Below are 18,931 nucleotides of genomic sequence, written 5' to 3' on the forward strand. Positions count from 1 at the left end.
GCTCTTCTTAAGGTTACCGGAAAAAGTACATATAATCGCAGAAGAATATCTATAAACGGATGCCAAAAGGGGAGATTAACCTGAGCACTCTGTCTCGGTGTAATTAGTGCGTTACATTATTTCCGACCCCCCCCCTGTGTGATTACATATGTACATGTACGCACACACATGGGTTGTGAAGTAGAACAGCCCCATTTCCTCCTTTTTACCCTCCGCTAGAGGTAATAAAAACAGCCTTTGCAGCTTTCTCTTTCCCGCTTTATACTTACTGATAAAGTGAACTGAGCGAGGCAAAAATGGAGGGGATGTTGGATATCATTGGGGAGGGAAACAGAATGATAGTGCTGAAACAGACAAGTGGCTTGAAGAGAAAGACTCCTTTTAACGAGAACTGGAGCAGCGTAGTGAAGTCGGGAAGGACACCTTTGAGAGGGTCCCTGTCGCCAGACGCATACTTCCACATTTTAAGGTACATCCATTTCTACAGTTATGTATTTCTAAAAAATACTGTGATAAAAGTTGTGAAGGAAAGTGAAGTGAAAAATGTGAATATAACTTTGCAGTATTATTGGCTAAATAAAATGTGCTACAGGGAAATGAAGATCTTTGAAAACAACTTGCTTGTCCATAACAATTTTGTCGTGTTCGATTCACAATTTAGCGACTTCGTGAAGCATTCGCTTGAGTGGTACACACGTGGCAACACCTTGGCTAGTAGAGTTTTCAGCAGAACCAATTACATTCTATTTGATGGAATAGAAAAAATCAAGATGTACTTACTCAAGCATTACAAAAAATTTCTAGCCTACTTGAAGGAAAATTCGGATAACATTGTGGAGGAAATTTGGACAGACATGAAGGAATTTATTAAACACGTAGCTGATGAGAAAAAATTGCAACATGTGAAGAAGCACATCCTTTCCTATCTGAAGAAAACTAATTATAAGGATATTTTCCCACAGGTTTTGAAATGTTTTGAGATATATATAAAACAGTTAAAGCATTTTGAACGATTGAAAAAAAAAAAAAAAAAAATGGCTTCCTCCGGAAAAGTTATATTTAAGGCAATTTATGATTCGCATAATTTTATTTATCGTAAGAAGTCAAAAAAAAATCGTATTGGGTATGTGGAAGAGGATTTATTTGCCATTCCCCCTTTTTTGCTTCCATCTGATGGCCACGTAGATACGGGGGGAGAGTTACAGTTGGGCTATCCAGAGGGTGCCGCAAGGGGAGACACCATTGAACTGAGAGGAAACAACCATTTCCCTGATCAGTACGTAAGTGTCGAACTAAAGTTGAAGTGCGGAATGAAGGACTACAGTGATATGGTGGATCGGTACAACATACAACAATTAATAAAGCAGAGGAATAGGCACTACAAACATTTGTCCCTGTATGTACCAAGTAATTTTTTCGAGCTAACTTATTGGGAGATATTTAGGAATTTAAATTTGGCTTTCCTATCTAATAGCAATAATGTCCATCTGTATGTGAATGGTAATAGGACAGTGGACACTGCGCTGCACTCGATGGACCACTTCAGGCATTTATTTTATAATGATCCTCTTGGTCCCTTCGGGGGGGAGAAGGATCCCCAGGGCAAATTGTACGTGGCCCACCTAAATAGTGATCGCAGCGGTAAAACTGTCCTACCTTGTGCAAGCACGGAACAGATGAAGCAGACACAGCACATAGAAGGGTCGTTTCCAGAGGGAGAGGTTACCACCGCAAAGGACAAACGAACGGATGAGGACATCATGAATGATTACTTAAAGCAGTTGAATCGGTTACAAATGGAAATGTCGTGGAAGAGCGCGAATAGATACAATATTTTGGACTACTGTCATAGGGTTGGTTCAGACGCCTTTTTAGAAGGAGAAAACTGCGGTTTCCTTGCCAAGTGCGCCCATGATTGGTGGGCATCGTCTAAATGGCCTCAGAAAAAAAAACTCTCATATTTTGGTCACCCCTACATGAACTACGCCTACCGAAACTATATTTTCAGCAACAATTTTTTTTTCAAATACGTCATTCCGTGCACTTGCCAGGAGGTGCGAAAGGCCCTGTTGAGCCTAAAGAAGGGAGACTATTCCATGTGCCTCAAAAAATTGGTCACTATCTTCGACACCTATAAGGATATTTACTACATCAATTTGATTACCCTCCTGAAGAACGTGGCGCATATAATTTGCGAACGATGTGTCATTGTAGCCCCAACGTACTTGCACCACAATCCTTTTCTACGAATTAAAAGGAAGGAGAACACCCTTTGGAATGTCAATTTGGCAGAGCTTGAGGAACAGAATGGAGGAAAATCCTCCTCTAATAATGCCCCTCATCATGGTAGCCAACGCCATAACCGTGCCACGACCACCGACTTTATCCTAGCATGCCGTAAAAGCTTCCCCTTGAAGGAGTGGAAAAGAGATTTACTGCTCTTCCTGAAAGAAGCACAAATGGACAAGACGAAATGGAAAAAATTATTGAAGGTGAAATTCACTCAGCTGAAGGAAGTCTACAACGAAATGAGTAACACATACAGTAGTGTGTTCAACAAATTGCAGGAGGATTACCTGACCATGCTTATGCAAAAATTGGGTGTACAAGAAAAAACGTGGAGTGAAGTGCGCAGTAAAGTTGATGAAATTTTCATTCATAGAATGAAGAACGACTTTGTCTACCTCTACGATAGGAAGGTTAAAACGAATTATTACTATAACTGGTTTATTACAAATCAGTTTAACCTTACAGTGAAGTTGTACTTTCAGCAGTGCCACTATCACCTCAGAGGATTATTGAATCAAATGAAAGTTATGTACACAGAAAAAGGGTACGAAGAGCGGATCAACAAAGCGATTGCTCATCTTCAAGGCAGAGTCAAAAAGGCACTCTGGAATTTCGCAACAAAAAATGAATACAGTTTCGAAATACGAGAAATCTCCCATTTAAGGCAGCAGAATGGTGGAAATGCCAACCTGATAAACTACCTCCTCTTCCGTAAAAATGAATTGAACAAGGACAGGTACAGTGTGCAGACGAAGGCGAAAAAGGAAAGGCTAGTCATGCTGATAAACATAATAGAGAAGGAAAAATTTTTATTCTATAAACTGCTGTACTTCCACTGTTTCAGTGCAGGACAAATTCAAATTGTCCACTGCATGTTACTTTTGATTAAAATATTTGAGAAATTATTTTTTTTAAAAAAAAGTGAAGATATATTTTCCAGCTTTGCTTACTACCATGCAAGTTTGGAGAACTTCACCTCCACAGACGGTACCAACAGCTATATTGAGGGGAATAAGCACCTTTCCCGTTTTATTGATGTCAAGCGAATTAGGGCTCTCTCACAATGTGTGTTAAGCAACCCTCAGAAGAAGGGAAGTGATGAACCCCTTCCCCAGGCGACGAAACGTAGGGGCACACCCAAACATTCCGCCTTCACGTACCTACAGAATACACACTTCCTTATGGGCAACGAACTCATTATCGATGCTATAGGGGTAGTAAACAAATTCACCAAATCAAGGCTGAGTTATATACAGAGCGAAATGAAGAACCATACACGCAAGCTCTATTATGGACTCTACCGCAATGTGAACCAATACGCTAAAAAATACATACCCATGTATAAGCCCAGCTTGAAAAAGAAGGTTAACAGAAAGAAGCTAATGCGACGCATGTTAAGCAGCGAGACATTGATAACCATGGAGCACTTTAATTATCTGACGAGTGAATCACTTAAGTCCAAATTGAACAAGAAGACAATTATAGTGAACAGGAAAAGGGATATTCCTAAGAAGGCCATGAGGATTTACAAAAATATGATATTTTTCATTTGCCGCTTTTTAATAAGTAGGACACTGTGTGATAACAGCACCATTTTTAATATTTACGCGAAGGAAGACAACAGATACGACGATGAGGAAGTACTCCAGCGGTTGGAAGCCAATCGATTCAAACCGTTAATTGTGAAGCGAAGGGGTAGAAGCCGACGATCACAGGGCGTGTCAAATGTCACATGCGCGAACGGTGTGGACCAACAGGATGGTAACGCCATGGACGGGGAAAAGGAAGCGAACAGTGATCAGAAGAGTGTCGACTCTCCTCCTACCGCATTGTGTACGAAGAAGAAGAACAAAAAATATATTCCCACAAAAAGGTTCACGTCTTATGCATATCCACTTAGAAGTACCCATCTCCGAAGGGAAAAAGAAAAATGCAGCAGAGAGGATAATCGCGAATTTCGAAAAGTTGTGGAAAATACCTACATCCCACGAGGAAGTAAGAAAATATTTTATCGCATTAGTTTGATTGACGTATCTATGAAGTCTATAAGTAAAATGAGTTACTGGGAGGAACAGATGTCCCAGATAATTTCCCACTACAGGGAGTTATGTGCGCTTTAGTTTTTATTGTTTTTTTTCTTTCTTTTTTTTTCTACTCTCTTTCATTTTCCCTTTTTTTATGCCTCCCTTTTGTTGCTTTTTTTTTTTTTTTTTTTTTGTGTTTGCATGGGGTTGTCATCAATGCGGCCATTTTTTCCATTCGCTTGTTGTGTCCCTTTGGACAGACATTAAGAACTTCCTACGCGCATCTCCCCCGCATGCTTTTTTAATTTTCCTCCCCGTAAAATGCACACCCTTTTTTATTCCACCCACGTCAAGACAACTGATGCATAGAAGAAGTAAAGTGGTGAATTCACCATTTATGGGATCGTCTGGCGGCACACCTGAAAGGAGGACCATACCTAACGTTTTCCGCCTCGTGGGCTGCGTCTCCATGAGGAAGGGTCAAATTTCTTTCCTTCTTGGATGTTCTTCTTCCCAAACGTTTTCTTTTTTTCCATCCCTTTTTATTACAAAAAAAAAAAAAAAAAAAAAAAAAAAGAGCCGCCTTATTTTATGCCCTTTTCTTGATGCATTATTGAGAGGTTGACGTTCTCCCTATGGTAATTTTAAATTAGCTAGTCGGAAGGCGTGACGCCATAACAGCACATGGGGATGTGCCAACCCGACTGGTGTTAAAAACCTGTTGCTGCTAAAAGTTGGGTACATAAGCATTGATGAATTGTTTTGGCATGATCGAAATGAAGGGACCTGCACCAAGAGGGGGGATACTCACCAAAGGTACACATAATAAATAAATGGCATTCCAATTAATGCCAACCCCCCTTTAGATTTATTTTTTAAAAAAAACGCATCGGTGACTACATGGTCGGTGAATTTCCCCTCACGCGCGGGGGTTTGCTTTGGTGAATCATTTTGTGCGGAGTTCAATAACCATTTCTCTGCACTGTGACAAAAGGGAGGAGGAAGAAAAAAAAGATACATTGATCACCTCTGTGCAGCGAGATTGGCCACCCCATTTGGAGAAGTATCATTTTGCAACTGCTCTTTATACGAAGGGGATTGTTCGAATGTGGGGGTACAGTGTGAGGAGGAAGAAAGATAGAGCCAACAACAAAGTTTAAAAAGAAACGTGGGTGAGGGTACGTCCGGATCATTGGATTCATATATCTGGAGATGCTCGTCTCCTGATAATTCCCATGCCCTTCTCACCGCTCCATTTGACAGCTCATCGAAGGCGTCCAAATTGAAGCCTCAGAATGAGCGAAGGTAAGGGAAGAATCAAGTTAAAAATTCATTTCGGAAATGAGACGGAGAATAATGACCAAGCAGTGGCAAGCGAAAATGGAAATCCCGTCGAATCGACTGACTTGAAAAGAAGGAGTGGTCATGGTGAAGATGGGTCAGATGGGAGAGAAGACGAAGGAGAAGGCAATGAGTCGCTGCATGAAGGAGAAGGGGACAGTTGCAAGGGCCGAAAGAGGCACAGGAGAGATCGCCTTGAGGAAAGAATTACGTCCATCATTTCTAAGCTCACCAGAATAGCTTGCATTTGCGAGGACAAGAATAATCACGTAACCGACAACAGCAGTGTCACACATAGTGGGGAGAATAGCGACGAGGGTAGTCGTGAGCAGAGCCGGGAAAATAGCCACACACACAGTAATGATAACAGGCGGGAATACCTCCGAAAATACAATCGCGGGTACAGCGGCGACAACAGTGGAAAGTACAACATGGATAACAGTCACGAGGACAGCCGTGAGGAAAACAACGAAAATAAAAACTCCCAAATTTGCAAAAAACTTACTAAGGAAATGTACAAATATGAGAAGAGCCTGATGAGTCTCAATAACTTTATCAATAATAGAAAGAACAGACTGGATGAAGTTACCTTCCCTAACGGACTAATTAAAGCTGTAGATAATTACCAAAGTCCGGAAGTCTGGATTTACAATTACCTTCTTGTGGAGTGCAAGAAACAAAGCGATAAATATCGTAACTTAATACAGAATATTGCCGCGTTCGATAGCACCCTTAAGAATAAAATTATGAATGAAGAGGCTGATGGGATCACGATGCCTGTGTATGCCTCCCTTGCTCCCAGTAAGATGGGGGGTCTTCCAAAGGGTGGGAAGAACTACTACGAAAATGTGCATGTGCCGAAGGAGCTCGCGGAGGCGTACTTTGAAGAATTGAAGAGGCGGAAGTTGCAAAAAGAGTGAGCAAGCTGCATCGCCAGATATATAGCATACAGTAGATCAAGCATCACCCCAACTAGGCACTAACACAAGGGATGACACGTATGCACCTCTATCTGGTGAAACCTCCTATTTGTGTGTTCCACCAATGCATAGTGCGATGTCCCATCTAATCAGTCATTTATTTGTTCGGCCTTACCCCCTCTATTTGGTATTTAAATTTTGTCTCCCATTTCTCAACATTTTGAAGTAGGCCAAATGTCATAGCATCTGGACATGCAACTTTGGATATAATCGTGCCGTTCCTCAGTCTGGGGAAGTGAAAATTTTGCTACGAAAAATAAACTAAAATGTGGGCACTTCTTAAAACGAACTTTTTCTTTTTTTTTTTTTTTTTTTTTTACAGTTGTCCTTATATTTGCCGCGAAGTGGTATTTTACTCTAAATTTTAAGGTTCTATATGTGTGATTGTTTACAGGGGAAATATTATAGCAATTGTTTGTTTTGTTTTTGTAACTATTAATGTGTATGCATCGCGCATGAGAAACGTCTTATTTATTATTATTATTATTATAATTTTTTTTTTTTTTTCTTTTTTTCCATTTTGTTAAATTTGTGTAGAGGATAGGTAAAATGCGTCCCTGCACGTGGGAAGTTATTCCTCACGCCTTTTTTGTTATGTGCGCGCGGGGATACCTCCACCTGGGACATAGCGAACGGCACATAACAAAAAAGGCGTGAGCAATAATTCTTTGCAAAAAAATTGGTTCATATGAACATGCAGGCTTTTTTACTATGATCATCTCTGTCACTATGGGTATTCGACCAACCGATCACCCGCTCAAAGAACAAACCCCCCTTTATGGTGGCATACCACCCATAGTTATTGCCCTCCATCAAGTAGGTTATTTTTTTAAGTAATGGCCTCTACTACCAAGGCGGAACATTAATATAAGTTGCGTTTTCTCTTGGTGATAATATCTCCTCATCTATGTTGATAATTCTTTTACCTGTGTTTCACTGCACCATTTAACCATTAAGGAGCTAACAATTGTTACGTTTTCAAATGTTTTATATTGTGCATGTTTGAAACTTTTTTTCTTTTTAAACCACATGTGCAAGCTCGCATATCGGTGTGGACCTTGCGTCGAGAAGTTAATTAGCCACATTTCCCTGGCAGGTAAAAAGCTGAATAGGCACAAATGAAAATATCTTTAAGGTGGAGGTGAAGTCTCATCACAACATGACAATATCATATCAATCCCATTTGTTCCTTTTCCAACACACTTAACGTTGTGTGTACATTTGGAGGGAATACCCTCATGTTCATATAAGTTTGTGCATATAGAAGGACCACGGAAAAAATATCGGATAGATTAATTGTCCTTCCGAATATTGTCGGCACTTGGTGGAGTTTCTCCGCCTATGCATGCACATGAGCAAATACATGCGCGGTGTAAAGCGTGTATTTTTTTTCTGCATGTTTTTCCCCTTGGTATACCAAAATTTGCCGTCCGACGCAACTTCCCTGCGTCCTTTGCGCCACCAGTACTGTCGCCACGGCTTGATGAGGGAAAAATGTGCAATCTTTCCTTTCTTGCTACCTCTTCCACGGAGAAGCTTCATCCAGCAATACGGATGGGAGGAAAAAAAAAAAGAAAAGTAATAATAAAATATAACGGGATAATACGCAGCGGTACACAGCGAAACGGAACAGAGCATACCAAAATTGGCTTCTTCTCATTTTCCCGCAAATGGTCATACAAAAACTCTCCACCAGTTGACATAAAAAAAATAACCTACACAGGAATATGCAGAAGTACACGTTTCTGCTTTTCTCCTGTTGTTGATGAGCTTCTACATTTTTACATTCCTCCATTGTGTCAATATCAATCCGCATAAAAACTCTATGCAGTCCATATCTACGTTTTAATGCTCGTCCCACTCCCCCGTATAACATGTAGTACGTCTGTAGGTATAAGCGAGTAAACATGCGTGCACATAGTTAATAGGCGTCAGCTGTCCGTGCATACCTCCCGATGGAGCCGCTTTTTAAAATGAAACTTTTGCGCCCTATTTAATTATTATTTTTTTTTTCCTCGTTCTTTTCACCATCGGAGTTCACATTTTATCGCATGGCTGAAGAGGGGTTCCAAGTTCCTCCGTTTGAAAATTTACTCCACATTCGTCATATGGAAAGTACATGCATGCGTGCTTGTACATGTTTGTGCGTTTATACATGTTTGTGCGTTTATACATGTTTGTGCGTTTATACATGTTTGTGCGTTTATACATGTTTGTGCGTTTATACATGTTTGTGCGTTTATACATGTTTGTGCGTTTATACATGTTTGTGCGTTTATACATGTTTGTGCGTTTATACATGTTTGTGCGTTTATACATGTTTGTGCGTTTATACATGTTTGTGCGTTTATACATGTTTGTGCGTTTATACATGTTTGTGCGTTCATACAGTTTGCGCAGTTTGTACGTACAGCCGTGCGCAAATTCCCCTTCCATGTGCGTCGGATGGACCTCCACATAGTGCGAAGAATGGCACATCATGCCTTTTTATTTTCCCCGGCGAAGAATTAAGCACGCTGCTACGCGTATGTATGAAGAATGTACAAGTACAGAGGACATGAAAAAATGTAGAGAGGCTCGTCGCTCCTTTCATTGCAGCTTCAGCCGTTTCTTTTTTTCTTTTCTTTTCTTTTTCTTTTTTTTTTTTTTTTTTTCTTTTTATTTCCAATCACATAGAAATATTGTTAACATGTTTTCAAAGTAGGCATATTATATATTACACAGGTATGTATACAAACGTGTACAAAAAAAGAAAAAAAAAAAATGTGCTTACTTTTTTTTTTTTTACATATATAATTTTACATATGTTTATAAGCACATATGCTTGTTGGCCCCCAACTCTTTGGTCTTCCTTTTCCTTGATTTCTCCCTATTTGAAAATTTTATTTTTATATTTTCCGCCAGCCACCTTGCTTCAGTTTAGCCATATATATATATATTTTTTTTTTCATGCGTAATTACATACGTATCATTGCAGAGTTATACACTCAGGTGCGTTTTTGAAGAATTTGTTTTTATCACCTTTTATCTTTCTTATATATATATTATATATATATATATATATTATTCTTTTTTTATCTGACCTCTTTATCCTCCTTTTATTTTGCCATTGTCGGAAGAAGTCTTGGGAGGTGTGAATCAGCGCGGGCATTGTCGGGCGCGTGTGTATGAGCGGCATATGTGTACGCCTGAGAGGAAATCGTTTTTGCCCACTCACGAGGAGCACCACGCTTTGCGCTATTGTCACACATTTTCGGCGATCGTTACGTTTGTTGCTTTCTTCCCTATCAGATCCTGCGTGAGGACCGCGGCAGAGTGGCCACGTTTACCTGAGGTTACTCATTGCATATACATGCCCCCGTTGTGCAGGCCAAGGCACACCAACGCACATGTAGCCAAAAAAAAGGCCACACCCCACACGTATGAAGGTGCTTAAATCCTGTACCTAGGCCCGCGCAGAACATACCCGCAGCGCGTACCCCATTGTACATGAGGAAATTATTTCAAGGAGTTCGAAACATTGAGGCGAAGCTGTGGAAGAGACCCGAAAAAAAGGACCACCCACTTTTTGTGATTATCACTCTCCACGAGTGCGTCCACAAGAAGGTCCACTCGTCAGTCCGTCCGTCCACCTAGCACACATAGGGGTAGGTGTAATCGCTCATTGACGTACACCGCTACAGTCGTGTGAGAATTACCCACAGCTGTGAACACTTTTAATTTCCTTTTTCCCAAGAAAAAAAAAAAAAAAAAAAAAAAAAAAAAAAAAGCTTTGGTAATCAAAAATTGAGAAGCAATGAAGAGGTAAAAATTGTGCAGAGAAAAATAATGAAGCAGTGACATAGCAATTTATTTAAAAAAAAAAAAAAAAAAATTTCATATAATGAAAAGTATAGCAGAAATTAAAGGGTGTCAAAGTGAACATTTTAAGAACAAGTATAACAGCACAAAGAAGAATAAAAAACGAGTTGGTGATTTTCGTAACTTCTGCAATTATAGGAGGGTTAAAAAGAAAGTTAATCGCAAAAGTGACAGAGGGAATCAACATTGGGATGCAAAGGCCATAAAAAATAGAGCGATTTTTTTACACACAAAATTTTCAAAATCTTTAAATAAAATGGAGACAAATAAAGGGGAAGAAAAAAAAAATTTTTTGAAAAATTGGAACATGAATTATTTATCCAACAATTTTAGCGCTTTTATGAAGGGTGCGGAGAGCGTCGCTGGGGACAGGGGCCACAACGATAAAAGCAGTCTTAATGCGCGCAGCGCGCACAGCGGAAACCGTTGCTTTCTGAACCAAAAGGTGGACCCGCAAAGGGGTGGCGACGCTCATAATGACGGTGTCAGCCACAGAGAAGGGTCTAACGAAATGTACAGTCAAGGGAATCGCCCCAAGGTCTACGCTCCCCAGCAGAATGGCCCTAACCTCCCACACACAACGTGCAAACAGGTACAGGGCAATTCCCCAAATGTAAACAATTCCCATCCTTATGAATATGTCCAGTCATCAACAAAGGAAAATAACCACTATGGTGATATCAGAGGGGTATGGGAGAAGATAAAGAGCAGGAGTGGTCTATCCAATTTTGTAGAAAGTGTTATTCAGGATGGCGTCAACGCAGTTAGTGAGACAATTGGTGCTTTCAGCGATGGTGGTTATGTGAAGGACCCCAACAGAAACGACAGCCGGGGTAACCACATCGGGAGCATACATTATAACAGGGTCGAGTACGACCCTCCTTACGGAGATCAATCCGATGAGAAGGAAACATACCACATAGCATCAAGCAACAATAGAACGACCGGTAATAGTAGTAGTCAAAATAACGGCAATGGGAATAGCCAACATAGTGGAAAGGGTGGAAATAACACCCAAAATAATTACTACAGTACGAGCACAGGAGGGGGCACGAACAGTAATAATTATAACAGTAGCGGAAATAGCGGATATAATAACAGTGCGAGTGGGTATGTAAATAGGAGAACCCCCAATGGAGGAGGAGGCAACGACAACAATGATGATGGAGATGGCGATGATGATGGTAATAATGGGCACTACGGCGGAAATGGCAGGTGCGACAATAACGGGGATAGTAACGATGAGGATGATGATAATGAAGATGACAATGCAGATGGAGATAGCGATATACATGGGGAGCGAAGCAACGATCGGAGTGGACATCAAAACGAGCGAGTCCACGACCCAGGTGATCCAAATGGGAAGATGTACTACTCCATAAATAATGGCTCGTCTGCATCAGGAGCGTCGTCATACATTAATGCAGATTCCCAGGCGTCGAATAACGGTGCGATGAAACATCAGTACCAAAAGAAGCGCAAAAGTGGACGAACCAATTGCCCTGCTACGAACGATAACAACAATGAACAAAGTAATCACAGTGCAAGTAGTGCTAACTTCATAGGGGGAGGGATCAGGAGCAATGGATATGGTGACTACAATAACGGCGGTGTAGAGTATGGAGATGTGGAGAGAAGGACTAGTCTTAATTTAAGAAGAGGAATTAACGATGGTAATATTGAATATTATAATTCGTACCCCACGGAGGGTAGTTATGACAGATCCGCCACGGAAGCACCCAGTCATAGTCGTGGGAATTATGATTGCAGTGGTGGTCATTATGGTGAAAACTACGGAGAAAGTGTCCCGGGGGGGAAATACATTAGCAGTCGTGGGGACGATACGCATGGGGGCAGCGCAGTCGGAAGGAGCAATGGCGCCGACAGCGAGAGCACGTATAATCATGAGAGCAACTTAGACCCCACCAACAATTCCACGATGAGTAAAAATATTGGGAATAAAAGAAACTACGCAACCAATGTAAATTATAAGGACATGGGGCTCAACCCTAGTTACTGCAAACAAGGGGATGGCAACAGCAAGCAAATAAGGAAAGGCCGGGATAGCGGCGACAGTGGAGACAGTAACCATAGCAACCATAGCGGGGACTGTGGTGGTTGTGGCGACAATGTTGATCGGGGAGATGGCAATGACGCAGAGGATCAATCTCAGAAGAGACACGTGCACGCCACAAATTCGGATATGCTGAACCTGGAGGACAGGAAGAGAGAAGCGGAGAAGTACAAAGTGCTTGGGAATCAAAGCTACAAACTGGGCTATTTTGAATCTGCCATCGACTACTATACGAAGGCAATTTCATACGACAACACTAATCATGTGTATTACACGAATAGAGCCCTCTGTTATAAGAAGCAGAAATTGTGGAAGCTAGCGAACAGTGACGCAAGGCAGGCCTTAAATTTGGAGGAAGAATCTGTAAAGGCTCATTTCATTCTTGGATTGACCCTTCTACATCTGAACAGCTTAGAAGAGGGCTTAAAAAAGCTAACGAAAGCTAAGACCCTTTCTAGTTATTTAAAAGACTCAAACGAAAGCGAAATAAACAGATACATATTACAAGCAAAAAAGTTAATTTATCTTCGGGATGAACAGAACAAACAATTGACTTACACAGAGTTGCAGTCATTCCTCATTGATAAAATAAGCCTACTCAACCAAATTGGCTACATATCGAATGAGGAGAAATCTTTACGAACCCAACAGACAGAAAATCTTTTTAAGGAAATTTTAAATTCCTTTCAAAAGAAGCAGATACCAGATTATTTGTGTTGTAAAATATCAATGTGCTTAATGAATGAACCGGTTATCACTCCTAGTGGTATGACTTACGATAAAATATTTTTGTATGAGCACGTTAAGCATAATGGGTCGTTTGACCCGGTTAGTCGAGAACAGTTCTCCATGCGAGAGGTTATTCCCAATTATGCCATCAAAGAGGCGACGGATAATTTTTTGAAGTGCAACCCGTGGGCCTTCGAGGAGTAGCAAACTTCCAGCCGGGGGACACTTGAATAATAGTGGGAGACAATTATCCGGTGTGTGACTGCGAAGTGGGAAAGATACAGCTAAACACGCCTAATTTTTTTTTTTTTTTTTTTTTTTTTTTTTTTCATCATCTATACTTTCCGAACGTCATGTCGTTTTAAAGGGAATTCAACATAACGTGACATGGAACCCATTTTTAAACTCCCTCCCCCCCCCTAATTCCATCGTTTGTTCATAACGAAGGGGTCGCGTGGTAGCCCCCCCAACTTGTTACCTCTCGTCCCTGTGCATGCAATTGTGTGAAGCATGTCGTGTGTGCAGTCTATGTGTGCAGCCTATGTGTGTAATTTTTTTTTTTTTTTTTACCATTTTGAAGAGGAAAAGGAAAAATGACGAGAGAGGAGCAAAGGGGCCCGCTATCCGATCGTGTGAGTGTGTACCTATTTGTTGGCATATACGACTAGGCATTTCCCCATCCCCCCAGCGTATCCTGGCCCCATATGTATATGAGCTCTTCCCTCTAACGCATTTTTTTTTATCTACCCCGTTTATTGCTCTCGTTATTGTTATTACTTCCATTTTTTTAATTTTTTTTTTTAATTACGAACCTTTTTTGAAGTCCCAATAGGGGGCGACAGCATCGCCTATATGGTTAATTGATGAGTTAGATTTGCACACCCTTCTTCACCTTAGCACCCGTATTCGGAGAACACATCTCATTTTGGCTTCATGCACTCACCATTACTAATGGTTATCATTTTCATATGGCTAACGCGCTGAGTACGTCACTTTAGCCTCATTCAGTGTAACCATCTTTTCATGCGGTATGCAAGGTGGGTATTCCTTTCCCCCGAAGAATTGTACACTTTGGGATATCCCATTTTCTATTTGCGCTTAGTGTCGATGTTTCGAAAGGGTGGAGCGAATTTGCCAAAAGGGTGCAACCGGAACGAATTGCCTCCCATAAATGATGTAACGGATCCATGTAAAAGGCAAAAAAAAAAAAATAATATAATATAATAAAAAAAAAAATATAATGGCCCATGAAGCGTCTCCGCCTAAGGCAAGCCTAACAGCAAAAGGCGAATTGTGTGAAGGGATGCAACAACGATGGTAGCAGCTTCTTTTTATCTTTTATCGAAATGGTAAGTACGAAGAATTATGTAGTATCCCCTAGGAGAGTAGCGCGTGCCACTTCTTTTTCACCAACGTGGAAGTTAGGTGATTTACCTGGGTCCCCGCGGCGCACATTTTTTGTTTTTTTATTTTACACAATAGTTGGGGGAGTCACCTCTCTCCATATCACCCCGCCCTGAGCGATGAGCGGCTATAATGAACGTTCTTAGTTACTTGCTTTGGCTGGTAATTTATTCGATACTCCTCCTGAGCCTTTCCCTCGCATTTATTCGAAAGTCCCATTCGGTTGTAACAAATTTTAGTTTGTTAAAGAGGGCGCAGGGTGGGAATTGCTATCATCTGATAAGCAGTTATGCTAAGAGAAGGAAGTCGCTTCAGCTGCTCCCTCCAAATGGTGATAAGGACAGATGTGTGAGAAGATATCATATCCTTTACTCCCCTGATGAACGGGGGGGGGACCATCACCATGGGGGTGGCCATGGACATGGGGGGAAATCTGAATTTGTTCAGAGCTTCAACAAAAGGAACTGCTTTTTAAAACCAGCAATTTTTGCAAAAAGGCAACAACATAAATTGTGGGCACATGGAGGAGATTCTTTAAAGCAGGTCGTGCAGCATGCGACGGAGGAGGGTGTAAAGGGAGCAGGCACAAATAGGGAGAAGCCCCCCCATGAAGAAGTAGAATCTACTCATTGGGATGACCAATTCGACCTTATTAGCAACCATATATTAGTTAGTAAAAATAGGAAATCCATAAAAGATCTCATGGAAGCAGGAATTTGGGGAACCCCAAAAGAGAATATCAAAATGATTAGAGAGAGGACAAACAAAAAAATAAATTGGAATTACATTTTAAAAAAAAATAATAAACTTTTAAATGATAATGTTGATCATATATACAAGGAAATTTACAACAAAGAAAACGTGGATGATATTTTTTTCGTGTTCGATACCAACCCCTATAACTATTTAAACATCACTATGAGTGTCTTTTCTCTGTACAAAATTACCGCAAGTTATTTGAATGAAAGAAGACAGAGAGTGGGGTCTTCCCTTAAAGGAAAGAAGGTCGACGTGTTGTCATTAGATGAACCAAGTAAGGGTGCACTGAATGTAGTCCGGCCGAATGATAATTTCTTCACCATGGACGGAGGTGGAGAGGATACCTACGGAGAGGTAGACGATCGAAATATTCTCAAGATGAAAGAAGAAAGGAAGAGACTGAATTACATCGTACGCAACAGGAATTTTATGAGAATAATAGGTAGCATAAACAAGCATCTAAAAATTATATATAAAATATTTTCTACCAATGAAAAGTTAACAAGGTACGAAAAAAACAAAGACATGTACAAATATATTCCGTACATAAATATCAAGGACATCATCACCATTTTGAGATGTTTCTCTATTTTGAAGTTGGAGCACACGAATATTTTTAAGTATATATATTTTTTCCTGGTTTTTTTTATGGACGAGTTCGATATGTTTCTTCTGTGTGAGGCGGTGTACCTTTGCTTGGTGAAGAAGATTTACGTGCGCCCCCTCTTCCTCAACTTTTCGAAGCACCTTTTGAGGTACCTGCGTAGGGGCGATAAAGGATGCGCTGAGGGGGGCAGTACAGAACCTGTTGGGGATGTCACAAAGGATGGTTCAAACGATGCCGCTATCGGGATCGGTGGTGACCAGGCCGCACTGTATAATGAAGTAAACTTGGAAACCTTCTGTCGCAACATGGAACAGGCTCTGCGAAGGAAGGATCCCGAACCCGATCACTTTGCTTCTTCCCCTTTTCACATGAAACATTTCACTTACTCTATATACCACGATGCGAACTACTCCTCCTTAAACAGCTCGCAAGATGAACTATTGAAGGAAAAGGCACGAATAAGTGATGACATGAAGAACAAATATTCTGCCCAGGATTTGAGACACGCCAAAAAGGAGTTTATCGATTCAGACCAAGTACAGACCAAATCCAGCGAACCCACAAAAGTGAAATCTCCCCCGGTGGTGGATACTGGACGCATCTGCTTCCCTGTATACTGTGTGTACACTCTGTGCAAGTTCCCCTACACAAATGTACAAATATTAAATATGATAATATCAGAAATTATGGAAAAAGCATCAGAGCTAAGCATCGAAGAACTAATCCTATCATTTTACAGTCTTGCTGAGTTGGAGGTGGATGATCGAAAATTTTTGAATGTTCTGTTTCTGCGAATTTTTAAGTGTCTTCATTTTTTAGATTACAGAAATAGCGGCCTGGTTACGAAGCTGATAAGAGCGTTGTACTTGGTTGATGGAGATATTTCTGCTCCCCCCGGTGAAGAGAAACGTTATCAACAGGTAAAAACACTCATGATTCACTACCTATCGAAAATGGTCCTTCATAATCGAAACAATTATACGCCGATCGAATTGGTAGACATCATTCGGTACATGTCAGCCTTCTCATACATCGACAAGGAGTTTTTCAATTTTGTCTATGAGATGCCGTTTTTACAAAATTTGAATCAAGACGCGTTGGATTATTACAAAAACAACATCTACTTTAATCAGTCTTATTATGCCTACACGAAGGACAGCAGCGTCAACACCCCAATCGAGATAATGGTGTGCAAGCTGTATCAGTCATACTTGGCGTATCGTGCGTGGGGGATGAAGACACCCCAGATGGATGATTTGCCCGCCTTGGAATCCATTCGCTCGAACAACGACAAGGTGAACCCATTTAAATATGGACCAAAGCTACTGGAGCTGTTCAAACAGACCTACACAAACAACATGCGCATATCTTCGTACAGTTCCTCCTCGCTGCACTACGAAATAGTAGACATAATTAAAAAAGATTTAAAGATACCGTGCCATGTAGAATATGTGACAGACAAGGGGCTATTCATTGACATTGTCATACTGCGCAAGGACTTGATTAAATTGGATACTTCTTTTTCTCGACTTCGTGACATCGCCATAGAGGTGAATGGTCCATTCCACTACAAGACCAAGTCATACAATGGGGGAGTTCCTCCACTCAACACGAAAACGGTCGTCAAGCAAAGGTGAGCGGCAAGCGGAGGGATCGGCGGGTCGTCCTGGCTCCTCCAGGTTGATTGTTCCCCATTTTGGCAATCTTTTATTTTATTATTTTATTATTTTTTTTTTTTTTTTCAATTTTTTCGGTATTTTTTTGCTATTTTTTTGCCTTATTTTTTTGCCATTTTTTTCCGCAGGCTGCTCGAGCATGATAAGTGGCACGTCATCTCGCTCCCCTTTTGGGAGGTGAAGCCATGGTAGGTTTGGGAGTCTCACTAAGGAAGATGCCGGCACAACAGCCTGCCTGGACTTTTCACCCCCATGTTGTTCCCATGTTGTTCTCATTTTGTTGCCATTTTGTTGCCATTTTGTTCCCATTTTGTTCCCATTTTTACCCCATGTTTGTCTCTTTTTTACCTCCCCCCCGCAGGTTCACCAAGAGCAGGAAGGAAAACTACATCATGCGAGTTCTTCCAAATGAACTGAAGTCCTTTTTCAGTGACAAAGTCCAGGCGTCTTAATTTTACCACAAGCTGGGCGCTCCCATTGGTGGTGAATGTCGACATGTTATTTGATGTGATCGCCACTTCGTAACATCACATCACATCACATTTCATTTTTTTTTTTTTTTTTTTTTTTTTTTGTCATTTGGATCATGCCGTGGGGTTATTTGGAAAGCGTACCACTCAAAGCGTGATCGCTCGTATGGACACCCCAATGTGGGATGCGTATTCCTATTTTCCACATGCCCCCGAATTATCTTCCTCCCATTTTACTCCTCTAATAAACAGAGAAAAAATAAATTAAAACATCTCATAGGGGTACTCCCTTGTTTGGAAAAAACAAAAATAAAAAATGTCTTCTTCACTTTTTCGTAATTTTTAAGTTGCCACATTTGGGAACAACTTATATGCATATGTAACATACCATGCATCCTTTCGTGATGAGGACGAAAACGGGGGCATTTCCCCGCGCCACTTTCATGTGCCCCTTTTTTTTTTTTTTTTTTTTCTCTTAAAAAATCCAAACAAATTCAATTTACCACAGGAGTGATTGTTACTCCTTTCGTATGTTATAGAAGGACACTCGCATTCCTCTATCGTTCTGTTTGCGTAGCGCGTTCCCTGGTAAGATAATAAATATGAAAAAAAAAAAAAAAAAAAAAAAAAAATACGCCTCGGTGTTGGCTAAGCACTCTACTGAAAATTTAACGCGTCGTAGTGAGCAACCCTTCAAAAAAAAAAAAAAAAAACAAA

The 18,931-nt window shown here is 40.8% G+C and overlaps 4 protein-coding genes across 4 annotated transcripts; all 4 read left to right on the top strand.

Annotated features, from left to right (window-relative positions):
• Positions 1-296: 296 nt before the first annotated feature.
• Positions 297-4,409, top strand: PKNH_0106000 (conserved Plasmodium protein, unknown function; the record flags this gene model as incomplete). Its single annotated transcript, XM_002257516.1, has 1 exon — positions 297-4,409. The coding sequence occupies one exon, from the start codon at positions 297-299 to the stop codon at positions 4,407-4,409; it is 4,113 nt and encodes a 1,370-aa protein (XP_002257552.1).
• A 1,199-nt stretch (positions 4,410-5,608) lies between these two features.
• Positions 5,609-6,574, top strand: PKNH_0106100 (mediator of RNA polymerase II transcription subunit 10, putative; the record flags this gene model as incomplete). The annotated part of the gene is made up of 1 exon (XM_002257517.1): positions 5,609-6,574. One exon carries the CDS (start codon positions 5,609-5,611, stop codon positions 6,572-6,574), a length of 966 nt encoding a protein of 321 aa, XP_002257553.1.
• A 3,943-nt stretch (positions 6,575-10,517) lies between these two features.
• Positions 10,518-13,502, top strand: PKNH_0106200 (E3 ubiquitin-protein ligase, putative; the record flags this gene model as incomplete). The annotated part of the gene is made up of 1 exon (XM_002257518.1): positions 10,518-13,502. The coding sequence occupies one exon, from the start codon at positions 10,518-10,520 to the stop codon at positions 13,500-13,502; it is 2,985 nt and encodes a 994-aa protein (XP_002257554.1).
• Positions 13,503-14,834: 1,332 nt separating this feature from the next.
• On the top strand, positions 14,835-18,196 carry PKNH_0106300 (RAP protein, putative; the record flags this gene model as incomplete). The annotated part of the gene is made up of 3 exons (XM_002257519.2): positions 14,835-17,701; positions 17,873-17,932; positions 18,106-18,196. 3 exons carry the CDS (start codon positions 14,835-14,837, stop codon positions 18,194-18,196), a joined length of 3,018 nt encoding a protein of 1,005 aa, XP_002257555.2.
• Between the last annotated feature and the right edge of the window lie 735 nt (positions 18,197-18,931).

The sequence above is a fragment of the Plasmodium knowlesi genome, assembly GCF_000006355.2.
Source record: "Plasmodium knowlesi strain H genome assembly, chromosome: 1".
NCBI classification, from domain to species: domain Eukaryota; phylum Apicomplexa; class Aconoidasida; order Haemosporida; family Plasmodiidae; genus Plasmodium; species Plasmodium knowlesi.